The 26,268-nt window shown below is 41.6% G+C and overlaps 1 protein-coding gene across 2 annotated transcripts in view; it reads right to left on the reverse strand.

Annotated features, from left to right (window-relative positions):
• The window catches only part of LOC111979148 (serine/threonine-protein kinase STK11), a 44,788-nt gene that overhangs the window by 14,396 nt on the left and 4,124 nt on the right, over positions 1-26,268 (reverse strand). For both annotated transcript variants that reach the window (XM_024009477.3, XM_024009478.3), the window contains exons 2-5: positions 15,935-16,018; positions 10,233-10,322; positions 3,698-3,830; positions 3,247-3,383 (exon numbers count right to left, since the gene is read on the reverse strand). In XM_024009477.3, coding sequence (XP_023865245.1) covers positions 3,247-3,383; positions 3,698-3,830; positions 10,233-10,322; positions 15,935-16,018 — 444 coding nt within the window. The remainder of the gene's footprint in view (positions 1-3,246; positions 3,384-3,697; positions 3,831-10,232; positions 10,323-15,934; positions 16,019-26,268) is intronic.

Here is a 26,268-nt window from a genome sequence, read left to right on the forward strand (position 1 = left end):
AAACAAGTAGTGATGAAGTCAATCTCTGCTCCACTTTAAGCCATGAGCGATTGACATGCATATCATTAATGTTAGCKCTCCGTGTACATTTAAGGGCCAGCCGTGCAGCCCTGTTCTGAGCCAATTGTACATTTCTTAAGTTCCTCTTTGTGGCATCTGACCACACTACTGAACAGTAGTCCAGGTGTCACAAAACCAGGGCCTGTAGGACCTGCCTTGTTGATAGTGTTGTTAAGGCAGAGCAGCGCTTTATTATGGACAGACTTCTCCCCATCTTAGCTACTGTTGTATCAACATGTTTTGACCATGACAGTTTACAATCCAGGGTTACTCCAAGCAGTTTAGTCACCCCAACCTGCTCAATTTCCACAACATTTAGTTGAGGTGTAGGGCTGAGTGAAYGATTTGTCCCAAATACAATGCTTTTAGTTTTAGAGATATTTAGGAATAACATATTCCTGCCACCCATTCTGAAACTAACTGCAGCTCTTTAAGTTTTGCAATAATTTCAGTCGCTGTAGTAGCTGATGTGTATAGTGTTGAGTCATCCGCATACATACATTATTTTACTCAAAGCCAATGGCATATCATTAGTAAATATTGAACACGTAAGGGGCCTAGACCGCTGCCATGGGGAATTCCTGATTCTACCTGGATTATGTTGGAGGCTTCCATTAAACAAATGTTTTTCCTGCAGCAGACTATGATCGATAATGTCAAAAAGCCACACTGATGTCTAACAAGACAGCTCCAACAACCTTTTAAATAATMMATTTCTCTCAATCAGTCATTTGTGTAAGTACTGTGCTTGTTGAATGTCCTTCCTAAAAGCCTGCTGAAGTCTGTTGTCAATWAAAAATGTACTGTAAAATAGCATTGTATCTGGTCAAACACAATTTTTCCAAATGTTTACAAAAACGTTGGTAATAAGGCTGACCAATCAGCCTTTTGAGCTAGTAAAGGGGGCTTTACTAGTCCTGGGTAGCRGAATAACTTTGCCTCCCTCCAGGCCTGAGGGCACACACTTTCTAGTGGCTTATATTGAAGATATGGCAAATAGGAGTGGCAATATCGTCCGCTATTATCATCAGTAATTTACCATCCAAGTTGTCAGACACGGGTGGCTTGTCATTGTTTTTAGACAACAATAATTTTTTCACCTCTTCCACACTCAATTTATGGAAATGAAAATTACAATGCTTRCCTTTCATAATTAGGTCAGTTATACTTGGATGTGTAGTGTCGGCGTTTGATGCTGGCATGTCATGCCTAAGTTTGCAAATCTTGCCAATGAAAAATCATTACAATAGTTGGCAATATCAGTGGGTTTTGTGATGAATGGACTCTACAGGGTGTCGAAAGCTTTTCACAGGTATGCTGGCCCATGTTGACTCCAATGCTTCCCACAGTTGTGTTAAGTAGGCTTGATGTCCTTTGAGTGGTGGACCATTCTTGATACACACTGGAAACTGTTGAGTGTGAAAAACCCAGCCTGGGTCTGACACCTGGTGCACCTACTACCATACCCTGTTCAAAAGGTACTTCAATCTTTTGTCTTGCCCACTCACCCTCTGAATGGCACACTCCATAGCAGTGATCGAATACCCACTAACATACTGTATACTACATACTTAGTAGGACCTGCCTTGTTGATAGTGTTGTTAAGGCAGAGCAATGCTTTATTATGGACAGACTTCTCTCCATCTTAACTGAGTATATACTACATACTATAAGTACATTTTTGTATACTGTAAACGAACAGTATGCTTTCAGTTGAGCATATTAGCTCTTCACATGTCTACCGGAAGTTGATGCTGTTGCTATGCAACCTCTTGCTAGCTAGTTAGCATAACAAATTACTAGTTAGATATTTTTCGACTTCGGGTGTGTWCTTCAATTCAAATCTGGAGTGCCAGAGTGCGCTCATATTCAGAGCGTTGTCAGATTGTCAGTTTGTAAATTCAGAGCGTTAACCTGTCAGAGCGCACACTGGACGCTCGGGCCGAGGAGTAGAGTTTATTTGAGCGTTCTGACCTTACGATGGCAGTCAAGCACCCAAGCTAACGCTGGCTAGCTACTTCCAGACATAAACGAGACCACTGACCATTTGACTCGCCCTAGCAGAACTGGTTAAGCAGTTTCATGTTATCCTGAGAGTTGGTGACTGTGCTGCTGGCAACAATTTAATTACTTTTTTGCCAACGTTTAGTGACACCRGCTATATTGAACGGGTGTTGAGCGCTTGTAAATTAATTATTCTGCGCTCTGGTACACTCAGACKAGAGTCCTCTGAAATAGTAGATAGCCAGAGCAAATTTACGAAAGCACCCGAATGTCCATTGCGAACGCACACCGACTATAACATTTAGCTAAGCTAAGAATGATGGGAATAATCAAGTCAATAAACGTTGGGTAGTTAGCCTATAGTTAATATACTGGCAAGTTCGATGTATAAGTAGCCAACTAACGTTAGGTAGCTAGCTAACAACATACCAATACATCCTGCTGTAATGATACACTATGTGGTTCGTAAGGACAGCTTAGCTAACAAATTGTCAGCCAATATAATGTGTAAGGTAACCTGTTTTAAAAGGCATTACTTTATTACATTGCTCAACATGTCATAATTAGTTAAAGCAACTCATTTGTATCCGCTCTCGTTGTACTTCGACYGCCTATTTTCCGCTATTTTCTTCAAATCTGGAAACGATGTGAAGCCACACACCAATTTCCTGAATTATGGGCCCTAAAGTACGGAAATAGTGTCCTTGCGTGTATACTTCATATTTTGGCAAATTTAGTACGACATCCGGGAACTTTTGGCATACTAACTATATCCATACTATGACCAATAAGCATACTATATACTCAATTCACGTCACAAATAGTATGGTTAGTGCAGTTAGTATGAGTATTCGAACACAGCTCATGTCTCAATTGCCTAAAGGCTTAAAAATCCTTCTTTAACCCGTTTCCTCCCCTTCATCTACACTGATTGAAGTGGATTTAACAAGTGACATCAATAAGGATCATAGCTTTTACTTGGACTCACCTGGTCAGTCTGTCATGGAAAGAGCAGATCTCCTTTATGTTTTGTACCCTCAGTGTATGTTGGACAGATAGGTAATCAAAGCGCTAGGTAGAGCTATATTCATTACCATTGATTATCCTTCCAGATCAACAGAATGTGCTGAGCTAGGGTTAGGGGTCAGGGTGGACTTGGACATTGCAATGGCTATTACTCACAGTGTGATGCCTGCAGACCAGATGTCCACTTTGAACCCTGAAAAGGTGTCCAGGCCATTGGCGATCTCGGGGGGCTGGAACGCCGGCGAGCCCTGACTCGTACGACACGTGTCATCCTCTGCAAACGGGTGCAGAGCCTGGTGGGGGGGGGGGGGGACAGAGAGMGCGAGAGAGATAGGGAGAAAAAGCTCAAAATCAGCACACTCAGAGGGAAGAATGCCGTCTGCATAATATAGTTAAGAACACGCATATCCCTAACAATAGATAATATACCTGTCTCTTATACACATCTAGATGTGTATAAGAGACAGGAGAGAGGGAGAAAAAGCTCAAAATCAGCACACTCAGAGGGAAGAATGCCGTCTGCATAATATAGTTAAGAACACGCATATCCCTAACAATAGATAATATACAGGTAAAGGTGACTGAGGTAAGTGAGATGACATCTCACCTCTGCCACGCCCAGGTCGGAGATCTTGAGTGCCCCGTCGGTAGTCAGAAGCAGATTTCCTGGTTTAATGTCCTTGTGAACGATTCCCTGGCTGTGCAAATATTCAAGGCCATCTAACAGCTGTAAAAAGTACCTGAGAGGGAGGTAGGGTTAATAATAAAAATCCTACAAGACAAGTCAGTACACTACATTAGCTCTACGTTGAATCCTAACTTGAGATCTGGGCACACAACTTGATATTTTGCATAAATCAAAACATCAGTGCATAATTTATACGACACAAGTGTGAGCTCAGCCATACATGATGTATTGATCCAAGCAATCTAATATGTCTTTTACTCAAGTGTGACTATAAATTAGTGTTTAAAGGCCCAATGCAGCGGTTATATATCAAATAATTTCTGGGTAACAATTAACCCTCATACAACCGACTGGGGTCATTTTGAACCCAGAGGCATATTTTATATCATAGCCAATAGGTGGTTTATTCAATTCTTCAAAATGTTAATGACCTTGTCAATCAACTTGTTCAAAAGCCAGTCCTTTGGGGTCATTTTGACCACAGCCAAAAACAACAATTCTGCTTATAGTAATTTGATAGATGGGACCATTAGTTGAATCTAGGTTTTCTGGAGACGTAATAACAAGTTATCATACCACAAGAGGGTGGAGGGGGACCTGCATCAGTGATTTTGACCAGATAGACTGATCACCTAGAGAGATATAACTCCCCATATACTCGTCTAAGATTGTACTTGTCTATACCAAGTATCATAGGACTGCATACAAAACCACAATTACATAATTTTTGTGCCAATGGTATACAAAGTAGTGTTCTCCTCGGGCCTGAAAATTCGAGCCCGGTACTGACACCACAAGCTGACCTCACCGATAATATGCAGAAAGAGTTGGGCATGATTCTCCCTGTGGTGTCAGAAATAAACTGCTGACTACCGTGTCTCAGGCCATAGACATTGGATCAGCTTCATCATGGCCACGAATTTCTTTGGCCCAGCCTGGTGAGCTGAAGCCCGAGCCCAGGCCCAGTCCGACATCATAGAAATGTAAATGAGCCCAAACAGCCTGATTTCTAGAAAACAGTATATTGATTTAAATTGGTGTTGAGAACAATGAAGCGGGCAGCAGTGGAGTGAGGAGACCAGGAAACCGCCAGTCTTAGAAAAGCACTGAGAAAAGCACAAAGAGAGGAAACAATTTGCTAGAATGTTATGTAACTTAACAAGTGGATTTTGCTCTTCACTCAAAAAAAAAAGCCTGTCTGATAATCAATCAATGTGAATTTGTTTCACTGAATCTCTGTCTGTATAATTAGTTAAGCAATTGATCTCTGGCTGGGAAAATAAGTCGAGGTGGTAGCTCATTTATTTATCTGCTTACAGTGCATTCGGAAAGTATTCAGACCTCTCGACTTTCTCGAAATTGTTACATTACAGCCTTATTCTAAAATTGATTAAATCGCCCCCCCCCCCCTCCCTCATCAATCTACCCACAATACCCCATCATGACAAAGCAAAAACAGGTTTTGGGAAATTTTTGCAAAAAATACAAAAACAGATTTACATAAGTATTTACACCCTTTACTCAGTACTTTGTTGAAGCACATTTGACAGAGATTACAGCCTCGAGTCTTCTTGGGTATGACGCTACAATCTTGGCACACCTGCATTTGGAGAGTTTCTCCCAAATAACTAAGGGAGAATGGGAAGGGATACGGTATTCTGCATGTGACGCTAAACCAGGCTACACACCGCCTATATATAGCACGGCCCTGCAAGAAATGGAAGCTAATTTGAGAACTATTGCAGCTAGGTGATGGTTTTGTTTGTGTCAACTGACATTTGGACTAGCTGAAAGGGACACCGTTTCCTGGGGATTGTCGCCAGTTTCATTGGCGGAATCTATCAAGGCCACACGGTGTTGTTGAGCTGCGAGCACATACAAAAACACCACACAGCAGAGGCCATTTACTAAAAATATCCGTTTTCTGAGGAACTGGAACGTGCAGCGACAAGTAATACGAGTGGTGACTGACAGCGCAAGCAACATGGTCTAAGCCTTCAACCTACCTTGTTTTGAGGAGACCAATGATGATGGACAGGAGGAAGATGAGGCATCCGACATGGAGGGCGCACCACCTGCGATCTCAGTTCCAAACTGACCATATAGCCAACAATGTGGACATGGTAAACCAGTACTTCAGAGTCAAATCTCCATTTACGGTGCCCAATTCACATGCTTCAGCTCGCAACAAAGGATGCCATTAACATGCATGATGGGGTTAGCAGACTGATCCAGAAACTGGAAAAACTTCTGAAAAGTGTTAGGAAGTGTACATTGAACACAGAAGAAAGTGACAGATTGGGAGTGCGTCCCATAAACAGCATGTATGACAAGAACAGCCAATTACGCATGATTGAGTCTGTATTAAAGATGTTCAAAAGAGACCCATTGTGGCAAAACAAACTAAAGTCTACCTCTGGTGATGCAAAACTCACCCTAAACGAAATGCGTTGGCTACAGGTCCTGGTGGAGGTACTGACACCACAAGCTGACCTCACCGATAATATGCAGAAAGAGATGGGGAACCTGGGCATGATTCTCCCCGTGGTGTCAGAAATAAACTTCTGACTACCGTGTCTCAGGCCATAGACATGGCTGCTTTTGCAGAAACGATCAGATAACGTTTCCACTCAGTACAGGGGGTATTATAATGATAAATATCTTGTCCTAACCGCCATCCTGGACCCCAGGTTTAAAACTGAGTGGGTGATAAGGTATGAGCTGGTGCGTAACCAGCTTGGAGAGATACGCAACCTCCTTGTGAAGGAAACCGAGGCTATCAATGTGCCTCCGGCAGGTGCATTTGCCGTACCAGCAGCACCCAAACCTGCCCTTGAGCAAAACGAAGTGCCCAAAAGACCTCACATGTTCAGCTCTTCATTCAGCAGCAGCGGTCCTCTGTACAATCAAAAGGAGAGGTAAAGGAGTACATAACGGTCATGAGAAGAAACGCAGACGTTATCACCTTTTGGAAAGACAACTCCTYAWCCCTGCCCTGCCTGGCAAGAGTGGCCCGAAGGGTTTTAAGCATCCCCAGTGGCTCTGCAAGCACAGAGRGGGTATTTTCCACTGTTGGCCTTCTCTGAAGGCACCATTGCATAAAACACAGACTCTGGCCAAATTCGTGTTTCTCAAAGTCAATTCAAAGGCACGGTAGACTGAGCCAAATAAGGAATTTTTCCCTTTCATTTAATTCTAAGTAAGACACAGCCTATATGTGCAATTTATAGACTAAGGATTTTATACAACGAAGTGTTGTTTAAATGCTGAGGAGCTTAATGTTCCTGCCAGCCTAGTTCGGCACACTCGCTTCAAAGTATTTCTTTGTAGGCTATAGCATTGATATAATAGACTAATAATATAGCCTAAATAATTCATTTTCATTGCTTCTCAGGATATCTGTCTGGCTCATGACCTATTTAGAGTGTTTATGTGCTGCTTAATATGACATATAGCTTTTTTGAAATGATAAGTGCTTCTTACAGTCACCTTTGTTATTTATGAAAATACTTTCAATATAAATCATATGGTTTGCTTTCAATACTTCAAACCCAAAATGGTAGGTCCACTTAGTCAAAGAAAGACGGGTGTTGGTTAAATGGTGATTTTTAAACAAAACATTTATGAAGCTAATTTGGAGCGACAGTTTTTTCCCCCCTTCCTGTAAGCGTGTTAACGTTTTTCAGCGGAGCGGCTAGAAAGGACAGTGAGCTCAACTCCGCTCACATACTGTGGCTAGGCTGTATCGGCATTAATAGATGCCGTTGGAATATGGGCTTCTCCCGATTCTGAGATGAGCTGCCTGTGGTGGTCTTGTGGATCATCATTCTACCGAATGCACTCCAGCCTATTCGTATTGCAATATGAAACATTTCAATGATCAGGAAAAAAAAAAGCTTCATCATGGCCACGAATTTCTCTGGCCCAGCCAATATTGGAATCCTGACGCCGCTAGTGCCTGCTGCTCAGAGAGAGCAGCCGTGAAAGGTGCACAGACACGCACAGTTAATCTTTAACACAGCACCGCAAACCCAAAACACAGAATGAGGCCCAGCAGCAGTCGGGCCCCATCGGGTTCGGGCTGAGAATGAGAACTCTTATACGTCTGCTAATGGTATACGGTGCATTCGGAAAGTATTCAGACCCCTTGACTTTCTACACATTTTGTTACGTCAAATTCTAAAATAGATTCAATATTTCCCCCCTCAAATCTACACACAATACCCCTTAAATGGAAGCAAAAACAAGTTGAATTTGACAGATTYTTTTTTTTTTTTTACTGAAATATCACATTTACATAAGTATTCAGACCCTTAACTCAGTACTTTGTTAAAGCACCTTTGGCAGCGATATCAGCCTCAAGTCTTCTTGGGTATGACAGTACAAACCTTGGCACACCTGTATTTGGGGAGCTTCTCCAATTCTTCTCTGCAAATCCTCAAGCTCTGTCAGGTTGGATGGGGATCGTCGCTGCACAGCTATTTTCAGGTCTCTCCAGAGATGTTCTATTGGATTGAAGTCCAGGCTCTGGCTGGGCCAGTCTAAGACATTCCGAGACTTGTCCCGAAGCCACTCCTGCAATATCTTGGCTGTGTACTTAGGGTCATTGTCCTGTTGGAAGGTGAACATTCGCCCCAGTCGGAGGACCTGAGCACTCTGGAGCAGGTTTTCATCAAGGATCTCTCTGTACTTTGCTCCGTTCCCTCTTTCCCTYGATCCTGACTAGTTTCCCAGTCCCTGCCGCTGAAAAACATCCCCACAGCACGATGCTGCCACCACGCTTCACCGTAGGGATGGTGCCAGGTTTCCTCCAGACGTGACGCTTGGTATTCAGGCCAAAGAGTTCAATCTTGGTTTCATCAGACCAGATAATTTTGTTTCTCATGGAATGAGAGTCCTTTAGGTGCCTTTTGGCAAACTCCAAGTGGGCTGTCGTGCTTTTTACTGAGGGGTGGCTTCCGTCTGGCCACTCTACCATAAAGACCTGATTGGTGGAGTGCTGCAGAGATGGTTGTCCTTCTGGAAGGTTCTCCCATCTCCAGAGGAACTCCGGAGCTCTGTCAGAGTGACCATCAGGTTCTTGGTCACCTCCCTGACCAAGGCCCCTCTCTCCTGATTGCTCAGTTTGGCCGGGCGGCCAGCTCTAGGAAGAGTGTTGGTGGTTCCAAACTTCTTCCACTTAAGAATGATGGAGGCCACTGTCTTCTTGGGGACCTTCAAAGTGCAGAAATGTTTCGGTACCCTTCCCAAGATCTGTGCCTCGACACAATCCTGCCTCGGAGCTCTACAGACAATTACTTCAACCTCATTGCTTGGTTTTTGCTCTGACATACACTGTCAACTGTGGGACCTTATAGACAGGTGTGTACCTTTCCAAATCATGTCCAATCAATTGAATTTACAGCAGGTGGACTCCAATCAAGTTGTAGAAACATCTCAAGAATGATCAATGGAAACAGGATGCACCAGAGCTCAATTTCAAGTCTCATAGCAAAGGGTCTGAATATTTATGCAAATAAGGTATCTTTAAAAATTTGCAAACATTTCTAAAAACCCGCTTTGTCATTATGGGGTATTGTGTGTAGATTGATGAGGAAATTGTTTAATTTAATCCATTTTAGAATAAGGCTGTAACGTAACAAAGGGAAGGGGTCTGAATACTTTCCGAATGCACCGAATGATACCGTATAATAAGTACATACAGTGCCATAAATGTAATGACAGAAAAGTAAATGCTTCATGTCAAACGATTTAGGACAAATCCATCAAAACACCAACCATGAGAAAGGGTTAGGCATAAGTTTTAAATCAACTTGTGAATTTTATTGAATATAGCCATGATCCCACCTTCCCCCATATCTTAATGTAATGACATTAAACAAATTAGCCGATTATTATCAACCACTTAACAGATGTAACAAGTTTWAAAAAATGTTGATAACATTATTTACATGTGTAATGATGTTTTAATAAGAATTAAGTTGATATTTTGCTGTGACTGTTGCTTTTTCCAACAGTTTCTTCTTGGGGTCAAAATGACTCCAGTTGGTAATCCATGTATGTTCAATATGGTGGTAGTATGAGGGTTAAGTACCTTAATACCTTACTGTAATAGATTTCCATTCAAATGGGCAAAAATTACTTTTAGCAAAGAAAACTCTCAAGCAATAACAAAACAGCCTTAGCTTTATCAGCAATGGAGAGCTCTGCAGTCCTGGGCCTAAACTTAGTCTTGGAGTAGACTCTGCACAGAAGCTCAGACTAATAAAATAAAAAATAAAAAGAGAGAGGCAGAGAGAGGGAGAGATGGCGAGAAAGATGGCAAAATAGATAAAGGGCAGGCGAGAACAATAGAGAAATGGTGAGCGAGCAAACGAGAGAGAGCTGTTGAAAAAGAGGAAGAACAGGTGAGGGAGCTGACGAGAAAGAGAGCGAGAGAGAGAAAGAAACTTACCCGTGAGCTTGAAATACTGGAAATCTTTTCTCTGGGACGCTGTCCAGCATCTCTTGCATCCCACATACACAATACTCCATCACCATATACGTAAGATGGGCAAGTCAAGGGATTACTCAAAACAGGGCAATGAGAAGCATTTACACACTAAAAGTTCCATATTAAACAGCCATTAAAATAGCCTAGTMGTTAGAGCGTTGGACTTGTAACCGAAAGGTTGCTGAATCGACTCCATGAGCTGACGAGGTAAAAATATGTCGTTCTGCCCCTGAACAAGGCAGTTAACCCACGGTTCCCCGATAGGCCATCATTGTAAATAACAATTTGTTCTTAACTGACTTGCCTAGTTAGATAAAAGGTTAAATAAAAGAAACAGAATGCATATAAGTTACTGGCTCAGTGGGAAATTGATTAAATATGGCATTTGTTTTACTTTAGGTGAGTTTCTCCAAGGCTTTGAATCTTGGAACTACAAAATTGATAAGGCAAAAAGTAGATATAAATCAATTAGATATTATCTTCAAGAAAACCTCAAGGTCAGGGATGGGCAACTTTGATGGGGGTCACAAAAAAATCTGAACTCATCTTGAGGGGTCACAGTTGCTTGCGGGTCTGCGTACCCCCCCCCCACGGCGAGCAAAACATTTTAGTGCCCCCCCCCCTCTTGACAACGGAGCCATTTTTTACATTTTAGAGTTAATTTCGTTCAATTCTACACATTTTGCCATGGGCTGTAGAGAAAATGCTGCAGTTTCAAAGCAAGTTTGCTGCAACTCTACACATTTTGCCATGGGGCAAGGAGAAGATTTTGTAGTTTTTAATATGATATCTGAGTGAAACTATATCTGATATCTGAGTGAAACAAGTTTAGATAGCTGGCTGGGAAATTAACTTAGCAACCTAAAAAAAACAGAGGATATGGGCAGACTGACTGACTATCAGTGACTGACAGAGAAAAACTGCTGATGCACAACCAAATTTCAAAATTGCATCTTGTGTATTCGACTATTCTAGCTTGCAACAATAAGTTGATACAATGACTGAGTTCCAAAACAGATCCAGGAGAGAGAAGAGCGAGTTACAGGGAGAGGGAGGAGGAGAAAGAGTGGTGTGTGTGTGTGTGTGTGTGTGTGTGTGTGTGTGTGTGTGTGTGTGTGTGTGTGTGTGTGTATATATATATATATATATATAGAGAAGGCCTGGGGATGACGCAGAGCTAACTGCGAAGTCATGTCTGCGTCAGGAGTCCCTCCACTGCTGCAGGGTAGAGAAGGGAACACACTCACACTAGAGTCCTGCATCGGGTCAGTTACCACAGTTCCCCACAATTAACCCGCAAATAAGTGTATACTAGATACAGCGTCTCAATATGGATAAACAGTACTATTGCCAATTTTTTCTCTCGCTTTTGTAAGCCCAATTATGGTGCATTGTTAACTAATTAAAAATACATAAAKCTGACAAATAAAAACTGTATAAAATATCCAGATGAAGTCTTCTTCAATTGCATTCATCTCTCTACTCAGCTCGTCTGTCACCCTTTTTATTTGTCTTGATGTGAACCATTGYTAGTGAAGCTCAGCAATTGTATCAAATGTATCAACAAGGTCCAGCCAAAGCTGCTGCTTGCTAACTTGCAACATTGTATCAACTAGCCTATTCCCGGCCCTTGTAGTTTCCAAGTTCCCCAAGTCAGTGAGTTTGGGACAGACAGCGGTCTTTGAGCAAGGGAAAAGTGTTCAGGTATTATTTCCTCTGGAGATATGGGATGGTCAGATAATGATTGGTCTTTTTTACCGAGACTTGGTGATTGACGCCGGGAGGTTGTTGGAAAGATTTTTGAAATAATGTGAGGAACTATCATCATTCGCAAAAACTCAGCTTTTTAAAGGTGGTTGAGTTAAGAATATCAGAAATCAGATATCCCCAAATTGGCACTTTCCTACATTTTTGCGCAGCAAGACAGGTACTTCTATGCATGCTCAGGCACGCGCTCCCGCATCATTAACAGTGAAACCAAACATGCTCATATGGAGCACTCAAAACAAGACAATTAAAAAATGTAAACTCGTAAACGATGGTTATAAAAATAAAACTTGTCTCTCACAAGTGTAGCTTGAGAACGGTCATTTACTGTAATTAATACATGCATTAACAGAAATTAATGTAACCAAATGACGGGGATTAACGGCACATTTACTACTGGTGACATGCAGTGCCTTCAGAATGTATTCATACCCCTTGACCTATTTCACATTTTGTGTTATAGCCTGAATTCAAAATGTATCAAATTGTTGTTTTCCACATCTACACGCAAAACCYGATAATGACATAGTGAAAACATGTTTTGAGAAATTATAGCTAATTTATTGAAAAATAAATACAGAAATACCTCATTTACATAAGTRTTCACAACCCTGAGTCAATACTCGACAACTGCTACTCCAACTTCCGGGATGCCTATAAGGYCCTCCTCCGCCCTCCCTTCAGCAAATCTGATCACGACTCCATTTTGCTCCTCCTTTCCTAAAGGCAGAAACTCAAAACAGGAAGTACCCGTGCTAAGGACTAATCAATGCTGGTCTGGCCAATCGGAATCCAYGCTTCAAGATTGTTTTGATCCCGCGGACTGGGATAGGTTACAGGTAGCCTCTATGAATAACATTAACGAATACACTGATAAGGTGACTTTGTTTATCAGGAAGCRTATAGGAGATGTTGTACCAACTGTGACTATTAAAACCTACCCTAACCAGAAACCGTGGATAGATGGCAGCAATCACACAAAACGGAAAGTGCAATCCACCACATTTAACCATGGCAAGGTGACTGGGAATATGGCCGAATACAAACAGTGATGTTATTCCCTCCGTAAGGCAATCAAACAAACAGGCAAAACATCAGTAGAAATAAAGTGGAGTCGCAATTCAACGGCTCATACACGAGACATATGTGGCAGGGACTACAGACAATCACGGACTACAAACGGAAAAGGGAGTATGTTGCCAGGAAAATGACCTCTCACTCAATGTCAACAAAACAAAGGAGCTGATCGTGGACTTCAGGAAACAGCAGAGGGAGCACACCCCTATCCACATTGACGGGACCACAGTGGAGAAGGTGGAAAGCTTCAAGTTCCTCGGCGTACACATCACAGACAAATATGAAATGGTCCACCCACACAGACAGTGTGGTGAAGGGGCAACAGCGCCTCTTCAACATCAGGAGGCTGAATATATTCGGATTGGCCCCCAAGACCCTCACAAACTTTTACAGATGCACAATTGAGAGCATCCTGTCGGGCTGTATCACTGCCTGGTACGGCAACTGCACCACCCACAACCGCAGGGCTCTCTAGAGGGTGGTGCGGTCTGCCAAATGCATCACCGGGGTCAAACGGCCTGCCCTCCAGGACACCTACAGCACCCGATGTCACAGGAAGGCCAAAAAGTTCAAGGACAATAACCACCCGAGCCACTGCCTGTTCACCCCGCTATCATCCAGAAGGCGAGGTCAGTACGGGTGCATCAAATCGGGAACCGAGAGACTGAAAAACAGCTTCTATCTCTAGGCCATCAGACTGTTAAACAGTCATCAGTAGCACCTTAGAGGCTATTTATCTGCCAATAGGTGCTCTTTTAAAACAGTTAAGAGTTTACATAGACTTGAAATCACTGGCCACTTTAATAACAGAACACTAGCCACTTTAATAATGTTTACRTATTTTKCATTACATCTCATATGTATATACYGTATTCTATTCTACAGTATTTTAGTTTATGCCGCTCTGACATTTCTCGTTAAAATATTATTCCATTCCTTTAGATGTGTGTATTGTTGTGAAATTGATAGATATTACTGCACTGTTGGAGTCAGTTAGTCAGTCAGCAAGTCAGTTAAGAACAAATTCCTATTTTCAATGACGGCCTAGGAACAGTGGGTTAACTGCCTTGTTCAGGGGCAGAACGATTACAGCTGTGAGTCTTTCTAGGTAAGTCTAAGAACTTTCCACACCTGGATTGTGCAACATTTGCCCATTATTCTGTTAAAAATTCTACAAGCTCTGTCAAGGTGGTTGTTGATCATTGCTAGACCATTTTCAGGTCTTGCCATAGGTTTTCAAGTATATTTAAGTCAACACTAACTCAGCAACTCAGGAACATTGACTGTCTTCTTGGTAAGCAACTCAAATTGTAGATTTGGCTTTGTTTTTACATTATCGTCCTGCTGAAAGGTGAATTGATCTCCCAGTGTCTGGTGGAAAGCAGACTGAACCAGGTTTTYCTCTAGGATTTTGCCTGTGCTTAGCTCTATTCCGTTTTTTTTWATGCAGAAAGACTCCTCAGTCCTTAACGATTACAAGAATACACGTAACGCAGCCACMMCTATGCTTGAAAATATGGAGAGTGGTACTCGGTAATGTGCTGGATTGGCCCCAAASATATCACTTTGTATTCAGGACAAAACACTCATTGCTTTGCCACAATTTTTACAGTATTACTTTAGTGCCTTGTTGCAAACAGGATGCATGATTTGGAATATTTGTATTCTATACAGGCTTCCTCCTTTTCACTCTGTCAATTAGGTTAGTATTGTGGAGTAACTACAATGTTGTTGATCCATCCTCAGWTCTCCCCTATAACAGCCATTAAACTAACTGTTTTAAAGTCACCATTGGTGTCATGGTGAAATTCCTGAGCGGTTTCCTTCCTTTCCAGCAACTGAGTTAGGAAGGACACCTGTTTTTGTAGTGACTGGGTGTATGATACACCATCCATAAGGTMATTAATAACRTCACCAWGCTCAAAGGAATATTCCATGGCTGTCTTTGAAAAATGAAAACGATCTGCCAGTAGGTGCTCTTCTTTGCGAGGCATTGGAAAACCTTCCAGTTCTTTGTGGTTGAATATGTGTTTGAAATTCACTATTCAAATRGAGGGACCTTACAGATAATTGTATGCGTGGGGTACAGAGGTAGTCATTCAAAAATCATGTTAAATGTCCTTKCAACTTATGTGACTTGTTACYTGTGACTTGTTAAGCAGATTTTTACTCCTGAACTTATTTAGRCTTGCCATAACAAAGTTGCTTARTACTTACTAACTCAAGACATTTCAGCTTTTTATTTTTAAGATGTAAAAAAAAGAAAGAAGATAATTCCACTTTGACATTACGGGTTATTGTGTGAGGGTCAGTGTCAAAAAAATAATAATCTCAATTTAATAYTCAGGCCGTAACACAACAAAATGTGGAAAACTCAAGGGGTGTGAACATTTTAAATTAAACTCAAGACAAATCTTCACAAATATTTTAGTCACTTTTCACAGACAGCTAATCAGCTAGGCCTATTGCTATGTGCCCTGCCCAAATAGAATGAGATTTTTTTATATACGTCACATATGAACTGCTAGCATAATTGCTTTTTGGCAAATGTTTGAACATTTTGTATTATTGGTTGCTTCATTACAGGAGTTATATGTTCTGTTAAGATGCATTACAATAATCTAAATGTGATTTCTGTCATTCTGAGCACAGTGGGTGGACGCCCTAAATGGGATACAATCCAATGCCTATGGTCAAATTTAAATCTCCCAGGTCACGTTGGCCGGTGTCACATTTTCCTAACAGAAACCCTGGCGCACGCACACACACACACACACACACACACACACACACACACACACACACACAAGAAAGGATATATTTTCTGCTTCTCTTCATTGTACAACACATCCACCAAATGGATCACATTTTTGTGCTGGAGTCTCCGTAGCAGCTGGATCTCCCTGAAACACAAACAAACCAACAGACAAAAAAGGTTAGAGATGTTACAAATGAAACTCCATCACAGGCATCACAACTGACACATTGGTCAAAAAAAAATATATATATATATATATCACGTCGTAAAATAAACGATGCGTAGACTTCAAGGGGAATGGGTGTGTAGACTTCAGGGGGAATGAAGCATTAAGGTGAATATAACAGCAGAAGAAAGGGTGAACGACACATTGGGGTGGCTAAGCTCATTGAGACAGCTCTATACACTGGCGCTGGAGCGGGAACTTTAAAATCACCCCAAGCACCACCATGTCAAACCCCCAGGAGACTCCACATTCATCTGCTACATAGTAGCCGGCCTGCCACTGATGACTACAGCTACTGCATGAAGGAAGCAAACACAAACGAGGCAGGCCAAAAGTGTTGGTGTATTTACGCCTCAGTCTACGTCACAGAGAAACATCCCCTTTCAAAACAMGCGTCCTTGTTTTTAAAATGACTGGGTTTGAATTATCCATGCCATTCAACGCGATGGGAAGGAAATCTCGGCTACATTTGAAAGTGAATTTTCATGAGTAAATGTTCTCATAGTAGGCTAATCTTAAGTGTTGTACAATAATAGGTTAGTTACAGGAGGGGCTGATCTTACTGATTTGGCCTCGTTTTTCGGCTTGGTCATTAAGAAATGAAGCAGCCATGACCGAAGCCAAACGAGCGTTGTCATGGGGGCGGGGGTAATGTGGGTTTCGAACGTGGCAAGAGTTTATACATTATCTYTGCCAAAACAGTACACAGTTACAAACCATCCTGGATAACTTGAAACCGTCTAACCAAGTCCTGTGTCTTGAAGTCGCATAGCAAACGTCTTTCGCCAATTAGCTTCAGCCAATTGGGGTTCGACCGTGGCAAAGTTGRTTTGACATTGGATAGCCTATCTCTGGGGCAAGTTACGGTTAAAGGGTCGGAAAYTTTCCATGGGAAGTTAAGCCCGGGAAAAGTTAGCTTATAACATAACCTTTTTTTGTGGGATACACAAGGCAATTAACATATTTTGGTTAAACTATTCTCAATTCAATGGATTTGCAACCCTCTGCATGCACATTGCATTCTTCCATCACATGTACAGCTAATTATCAAGATCTTACACACTAATGAAATGCTATTGAGCCCACACTACTACACTGTCTGAGCCAAGGACCTCATGCTTTCCGGTAAGTTTTGATTACAATGCTGGGTGGGGTGAATATATTTTAAATATGACATACATGATTTTTTGTTAACTAGTAAATAGTAGCCTACAGCAAAGTGTGTTTAAATCATTTCTAACTTGTTAACAATTTCTGCTAGTTCGTTTTTGATAACGTRGGTTTTAGCTCGCTTGAGCCTGCTAACTGAGGAGTGTTAAATCACCTGTTTCCATACATGTTTCATTTTATAACATTTATCTTACAAAGGAGTTGTTTAATCTAAYTGCTTAACTATTTATCTGTACATGGATTTGTATTTATTTATTTTTTACTAATTTTTTCCCTAAGCTTTACAGTGCCACGGGCACTATCTGATGTGTGGAGACATTTCACTGCAGCTAATGTAGAAGGAAAAGCTGTGTACATTTGCAAATACTGTGCCAAATCATATGTGAAGAATGCAACAAAGATGCAGAATCATCTGGCCAAGTGCATAAAGTTCCCTCAGCGCTCACAACAAGCAACTTCTGACGAAAGTCTACATTTAAAATGGTATTACTATTAATTCCCATGTAAAGTTTCCACATCTGAATATTCCCCAAAATGTGCAACCCTACGGACCGTCAATAAATTACACAATGTAAATGGGACAATATTTTCATGGTGCACATCTTGTAGTTGTATCATTAAATGCTTTCAATATTTGTACATGAATGTATAGTTGTTTTGAAGTTCTAAAATGTATAGTTGTTTTGAAGTTAATTCATGGAAATTTGGCACTATTGACCTTTTAAAATATTGTCCCGTGTACATGTATGTGTAATTTACTGATGGTCCCTAACTAGCGCCAAAAGGATATGGACTGTCAAACCAAATTGACCATGGGCATTAAGATTCGGGTCTCCTGCAGCTGTGCTCTGAATTGATGATTTCTTGGGTGCTGCCAGCTGTGTCAATGTGTGCAGGATTGAAATAAACCCAAGGAAAACTGTTACAGTACCCTTCATTCCATGACAACAAAAAAAGTCGTATCATCTCGCAAATCTCAGTTTAGGACGAGACTGACTTTATGAACAAAATTATTCTATTTACACTTTKTAGTCAATTTTGGCACTAGAATACATGTTTCTGACTCAGATGCCACATAGGCCGTTATACTTTTTAGGGGCAGTCGCTCTTTAAGCCAGTAGTTCAGTGCACAGCGTCGGGGTGCCTGCATTCTGCCCACAGCTTATTGAAACACCATGTAGGGCACGAACGCGCACACACCCTCTTTCGCTAGTCTAAGTCGCCAGTCTCTCWCACACACACAATCTACACACTGTACTGTAGCTCTCCCTCTGTGGTGTGCCCGTTTCGCTCACCATACTAGCCTGCAGTCACAGGCTGGCCCAGTCCTTTGCTATATACCCAACAATTACTGTCTGCATCACTACCGACTGAGTCAGAGACATGCAAGCAGCCACACACAGAGCAAAAGGGACAAACACTGCTGCAAGGGATAATGCATGCATGCCAGGCCATTTAAAAAGGCAGGGGAAAGAAAGCTGCTTTAATCATACTAGTACAGAGCAACACCACAAAACAAAAATTAGTTATTGTTTTGGGTTACCATCTTTGATGTAAATATAGGCCTATATTGTGGTCACTTCACTTCCTAGTACTGAAAAGGCAATTGATAAACCTTTGCTGCATCATCACTCTCATTCAAGGGTAAAAACATTCCGCATTCAAGTTCAACAAGAGCAGTTAGCAGACAGAAATTTGAGTGTCAGCTTTGTGCTGTCTAAAGCGCTGGACTGTGTCCGCAGCGTAGTGAGAGTATCTGCTCTGCAGTGGATCAAATGTCTCTCTGTGGGATGCTGTCCAGGAGGACGGAAACCTGCATTTTTACAAAACAGTTTTACAATTGATCGACTGACTCTACATCAGTGGTCACCAACCCTTTTGAGTCAAAATCACTTTGCAGTCAAAAAGCAAACAGAGATCTACTGCTCAGATTCTAAAACACATGACTTCAAACAATTGAACATTAACCTAATAAAAACTGTTCTGTATGAATGAGGCTTGTGCAGTAGGCCTAATACAATACATTTTCACAGCATATTTGGCTATATGCTTGGCAATATTGTTCTTCTCAGACCATATTATATTTAAAATCTCGAGCTTTCATAACAAAATAGATCAGTTGGTGCAGCATTTGCGAGGCACAGCTGAGCATAAATGTAAATAATTTGCTGTTTTATTTTACTGGACTGATGGTACCTGCATCTGATGGAATTGTGCTATCAAGACAACTGGGAACTCTGGGGGCTAAGAGGTCAAATCATGACATCAGTGATCTTCAGGTTGGAAAGTCAGAGCTCTAGAAAAGATGCCAGAGTTCCCGACTTGAACTTCTGAGTTGGATGACCGTTCCAAACTATTTTTCCCAGTCTTCCACCTGATGGAGAAACATCTGCCTCAGGCACGGATTTATGTTGTTCCTTTGACCAGAAAAAGTGAAATATTTTGTAGTAGTAGACGAACTCATTCATAAAAACAGCAGCTCAAAAGTCATAAAATCTCATGTCGGCTAGCATCAAACTTTGCTGTGGCTGGGGTCCTGGAAGCTGTGGGCACGGTGATTTGAGCTATCCGATCGGCCAGCGCAGTAGGCACACTCGATTTAGCCACAGATCTCCTGGTCTGCCGGGAAGGGGGAGTTTGTCTTTTCAGACAAATGAAATGGTTCAAAATGGGAACATTTTGCCTACCTCATACACTGGGCTTCTGAATCAAGTGCACCTACTGCCAACAGCGCAACACACACAAAAAAAGAAGAGCGCAAGCCTTAATAGTTGGCTTTTCGACAGAAATGTTAGGTGATCGACTAGGAATGCCTTGAAGATCGACCGGTTGGTGACCACTCCTCTACACATATAGCTTAAACTTGGCTTTCGCTACATTCTACAGCTGCACTAATTCTAGGCTTATTCATAATGACGACAAACTTCTTAAAATGTTAACTGCTAGAAGTCCAATGAAATCAATGGACTCAAGGAACGTGCCTCCACACACAAACACACCTCCCCATCTCCCCCACTCAGGAGTGTGCGTGTGTGTGCGGCATTCCAAACCATGGCTCGGAATTTTGGAGGCATCGCCCAAGCAACAGGAATGGTCATTGCGCAACGGCAGAGTGTRAGGGTGTCCATCCCCGTGGCAACCCCGGGCAGTGAAAGCAGGAAGTGTTTGGCAGACAGGAATGTTAAGCGATGGCTGCTGTGAGTGTGAATGGAGAGAGAGAGAGAGGCTCAGGGTAGTACTGTACTATGGCATCCAGGGACAGGCCTTATAAGGCTAGGTATGGCTCTCACACAGGCTTAAAAAAATAGGATTGGGCCCACCAACACAGACATGCACAAACATATTACAGACACTGTTCCCACCAAAAGTGTGAGAAACTCAGGCATGTGCACAACAGCACATAGCACACCAGTGTGTGTCCTAAGTACTAGAACATAATAATTAGAGGGTGTGAGTACAATACAAGACAGAACATTGCGTCTCTCCAAATTAATGCTCTATCCACAACAACACTGGTGGCTGGTAGCCTAGACATCAACACTAACATAATCAAGTCAATTTAAATCACATTCGAAATGGGCTAATTGAATCTAACCGAACTAGAACTTCCAACAAAAATCAATAGAAAAATGTACAGAGAATGTGTTCTACAAAATGCCTAGAATCTCTGAGACCCTGCAAGCAAAGCAGCCTAAACTGAGTTGTTCCTCCATCTCTCTAAACACTTTCCCTCGGTGAGAACTCACTCATTTGACAGTTGCATTAGCTCGCTCCTCTATATTTAAACACGCCTGCGGCTCATCACAAGATGATTAAATAAACTCCACTGTGTGATTAAAACCTCAGCTGTGGTTCGAAAACAATTGCCAATTTATAGAGAGAGATGGTTACAGTAAGGCGTGCATGCATTTTATCATGTGGGTGGCCCCAGCGGGAATCAAACCCACATCCCTTTGCATTGCAAACGCCATGCTCTACTGACGGAGTTACACAGGACTGTGGATGATGTGGGTCTGGGTCATCCAGTTCCTGACACCTATTCAAGTGATCATTGTGATGCTCTGAACAAAACCAGTGGAGTGCCGAGTGGTTAGCTAGCCTACGGTAGAGCCAAATATTTAAATTAGGTTAAGTGTACCTATTAAGTCAACCAAAATCTCATTTTTGACATTTCTAACATACTGCCCTAATTCTTGTAATGAGATAAAAATAAAAAATGACCCTCTTGAATTTGTATGACTTTACCATATACACATACATATATACACACATACATACACACAACCGTTCAAAAGTTGGGTCACTTAGAAATGTCCTTGTTTTTAGAGAAAAGCAAATTTTTTGTCCATTAAAATAACATAAAATTGATCAGAAATACAGTGCAGACATTGTTAATCTTGTAAATGACTATTGTAGCTGGAAACGGCACATTTKTTATGGAATCTCTGCATAGGCATACAGAAGCCCATTATCAGCAACCATCACTCCTGTGTTCCAATGACACGTTGTGTTAGCTAATCCAAATGTATCATTTTAAAAAGGCTATTAGAAAACCCTTTYGCAATTATGTTAGCACAGCTGAAAACTGTTGTTCTGCTTAAAGAAGCAATAAAACTGGCCTTCTCTAGACTAGTTGAGTATCTGGAGAATCAGCATTTGTGGGTTCGATTATACAGGCTCAAAAAGGCCAGAAACAAAGCACTTTCTTCTGAAACTYGTCAGTCTATTCCTGTTCTGAGAAATCAAGGCTATTCCACACGAGAAATATCAAAGAAGACCAGCATCCCGGAATCGCCTCTTCAATGTTGAAGTGGAGACTGGTGTTTTGCGGSGACAATTTAATGAAGCTGCCAGTTGAGGACTTGTGAGGCGTCTTTCTCAAACTAGACACTTATGTACTTTTCCTCTTGCTTAGTTGTGCACCGGGGCCTCCCACTCCTTTCTATTTTGGTTATACCCATTTTACGCTGTTCTGTGAAGGGAGTAGTACACAGAGTTGTACGAGATCTTCAGTTTCTTGGCAATTTCTCACATTTCTCAGAACAAGAATAGACTGACGAGTTTCAGAAGAAAGTTATTTGTTTCTGGCCAACAGGTAGGGTGTTTAATATGAACAACAATAACAGTGATGTACTGGGCCATACGCACTACCCTCTGTAGTAGAGGTCGACCGATTATGATTTTGCAACGCAAAAACAAAAGTGTTGGAGAAGAAAGTAAAAGTGCAATATGTGCCATGTAAWAAAGCTAACGTTTAAGTTCCTTGCTCAGAACATGAGAACATATGAAAGCTGGTGGTTCGTTTTAACATGAGTCTTCAATATTCCCAGTTAAGAAGTTTTAGGTTGTAGTTATTATAGGACTCTATATACCATTTGTATTTCATATACCTTTGACTATTGGATGTTCTTATAGGCACTATATTATTGCCAGCCTAATCTCGGGAGTTGATAGGCTTGAAGTCATGAACAGCGCAATGCTTGAAGCACAGCGAAGAGCTGCTGGCAAATGCAGGAAAGTGCTGTTTGAATGAATGTTTACGAGCCTGCTGCTGCCTACCACCRCTCAGTCAGACTGCTCTATCAAATCATAGACTTAATTATAATATAACAACACACAGAAATACGAGCCTTTGGTCATTAATATGGTCAAATTGGRAAACTATCATTTCGGGGGGGAAAATAAGTATATTCTTTCAGTGAAATACGCAACCGTTCCATATGTTATTTGATGGGTGGCATCCMTMAGTCTAAATATTGCTGWTAYATTGCACAACCTTCAATGTTATGTCATAATTATGTAAAATTCTGGCAAATTAATTACGGTCTTTGTTAGGAAGAAATGGTCTTCACACAGTTCGCAACGAGCCAGGCGGCCCAAACTGCTGCATATAGCCAGACTCTGCTTGCACAGAATGCAAGAGAAGTGACACAATTTCCCAAGTWAAAAGAAATTCATGTTAGCAGGCAATATTAACTAAATATGCAGGTATACAAATATATACTTCTGTGTATTGATTTTAAGAAAGGCATTGATGTTTATGGTTAGGTACATATTGGTGCAACGACAGAGCTTTTTTCACAAATGCGCTTGTTAAATCATCACCTGTTTGGCGAAGTAGGCTGTGATTCAATGATAAATTAACAGGCACCGCATCGATTATATGCAACGCAGGACAAGCTAGATAAACTAGTAATATCATCAACCATGTGTAGTTAACTAGTGATTATGTTAGATTCATTGTTTTTTTATAAGATAAGTTTAATGCTAGCTAGCAACTTACCTTGGCTCCTTGCTGCACTCGCTTAACAGGTGGTCAGCCTGCCACGCAGTCTCCTCATGGAGTGCAATGTAATCGGCCATAATCGGTGTCCGAAAATGCCGATTATGAAAACGGCCCTAATTAAAAAAATCGGCCAACCTCTACAATGTAGCGCGTTACAGTCAAATGCCGAGCAGTTGTCATACCAGGTTGTGATGCAACCTTGCTAGCTATCTGGCTAACTAGCTTCTTTGCATCAATTTGATTCAAGACAGACACTACTGGATGAGATGATAGATAAACTATCACAGTAACAAGTTTGTCAAACTTGCGGGAGTTGGTTTGGCTATTTTCTCTCTCTGGCCACCTGCTCCTCTTGCGCCCATCCCCCACCCAGCTGTGCTGAAACAACAAGCAGTACATTGCCTCTCCTGAGTCACATGAGCAAGTCCCCGTTGAATTTTTATTATAATAAAACATGTATTTCGGTCTATTTTGTATTTATTAAGGATCCCTATTAGCTACTGCCAAGGCAGCAGCTACTCCTCCTGTGTTCCAACATTAAGGCAGTTGTATACAAATATATGCAAACACTTTGCACAAGTGTGTGTACCCTCAGGCCTCTACTCTACAATACAAAATCCATGTGTAACTGTGTAGAGTGCGTGTGTTATTATGTGTATGCGTGTTTTCACAGTCCCCACTGTTCCATAAGGTGTAYTTTTATCCRTTACCTGACGTGGAATAGAGTTCCATGTAGCCATGGCTCTATGTAGTACTGTGCACCTCCCATAGTCTGCTCCCGACTTGGGGATTGTGAAGAGACCTACCATGTCTTGTGGGGTATGCATGGGTATCCAAACTATGTGCTTGTAGTTTAAATAGACAGCTCAGCATTCATCACGTCAATACCTCTTAAAAAACAAGTAGTACTGAAGTCAATCTCTCCTCTACTTTGAGCCATAAGAGATTGACATGCATATCATTCATGTTAGCTCTCCGTGTACATTTAAGGGCCAGCCGTGCTGCCCTGTTCTGAGCCAATTGCAATTATCCTAAGTCCCTCTTTGCTGCACCTGACTACACAACTGGACAGTAATCCAGGTGTGACAAAACTAGGGCCTGTAGGATCTGCCTTGTTGATAGTGTTGGTAAGGCAGAGCAGCGCWTTATTATGGACAGACTTCTCCCCACCTTTCTATATAAGGTCCCACAGTTAACAGTGCATGTCAGAACAAGAACCAAGCCATGAGGTTGAAGGAATTGTCCGTASAGCTTCGAGACAGGATTGTACCAAAAAAAAACATCTGCAGCACTGAAGGTCCCCAAGACAGTGGCCTCAATCATTYTTAAATGGACAAAGTTTGGAAACACCAAGACTCTTCCTAGAGCTGGCCGCCCGGCCAAACTGAGCAGGGGAGAAGGGGCTTGGTCAGGGAGGTGACCAAGGACCCGATGGTCACTGACAGAGCTCCAGAGTTCCTCTTTGGAGATGGGAGAACATTCCAGAAGGACAACCATCTCTGCAGCACTCCACCAATCAGGCCTTTATGGTAGAGCGGCCAGACGGAAGCCACTCCTTAGTAAAAGGCACAGGATAGAACACTTAGAGTTTGCCAAAAGGCTCCTCTCATACCATGAGAAACAATATTCTCTGGTCTGATGATTAAACTCTTTGGCCTAAATGCAAAACGCCAAGTATGTGTTTTAATCAAATCAGCTATATTCATTGAGCTTATCTGATGCTTTAAGCACATTATGGTTAAATAATGAAGGCACACAAATGACTAGATGGAGTCCGACCAGCAATTGATTTGACTGTGCCGGGCCGGAGTCATATTTGCTGTAGTGCTAAAAAAAATGTTTTTTAAGTGCGACTGACTAGCGCCCGTTGTCGCCCTCTCCTTCCTGCTGCAGCAACCACCACACAACATTTAAGTGTTTACCACGCTGTCCGTGTTGCTACATATGCAACATAATTACAGCCATTTGACTGAAAACTTCTGTTTCCAAAATTCCTAATTTGTTTAGGAAAAACATTCCCTACTCCCTCAACCCTTGCTCTCTTTACGTGGCACATGTATGCATGTGACCAAAGAACTATTTGCATGGAACTAGTATTACTAGAGAACGTTGTTTATGTAATTATTACTTCAGAAAGTCCGTTATTCCAGAGGATGATTCGGACGGGATTCGTTTTTTCCAAACTGCCCCCTGTAAATCTTTAAGAATACAGACAGACATACAGTTGAAGTCGGAAGTTTACATACACCTTAACCAAATACATTTAAATTCAGTTTCACAAATCCTGACATTTAATCCTAGTAAAAATTCCCTGTCTTATGTCATTTAGGATCACCACTATTTTAAGAACGTGAAATGTCAGAATAATAGTAGAGAGAATGATTTTCAGCTTTTATTTATTTCATCACATTCCCAGTGGGTCAGAAGTTTACATACACTCAATTAGTATTTGATAGCATTGCATTTAAATTGTTTAACTTGGGTCAAACATTTCAGGTAGCCTTCCACAAGCTTCCCACAATACGTTAGGTGAATTTTGGCCCATTCCTCCCGACAGAGCTGGTGTAACTGAGTCAGGTGTGTATGCCTCCTTGCTCGCACACGCTTTTTCAGTTTTGCCCACAAATTTCTAAAGGGTTGAGGTCAGAGCTTTGTGATGGCCACCTCCAATTGACTCAAATGATTTCAATTAGCCTATCAGAAGCTTCTAAAG

This window comes from Salvelinus sp. IW2-2015, linkage group LG19 (assembly GCF_002910315.2).
Source record: "Salvelinus sp. IW2-2015 linkage group LG19, ASM291031v2, whole genome shotgun sequence".
Classification (NCBI taxonomy): domain Eukaryota; kingdom Metazoa; phylum Chordata; class Actinopteri; order Salmoniformes; family Salmonidae; genus Salvelinus; species Salvelinus sp. IW2-2015.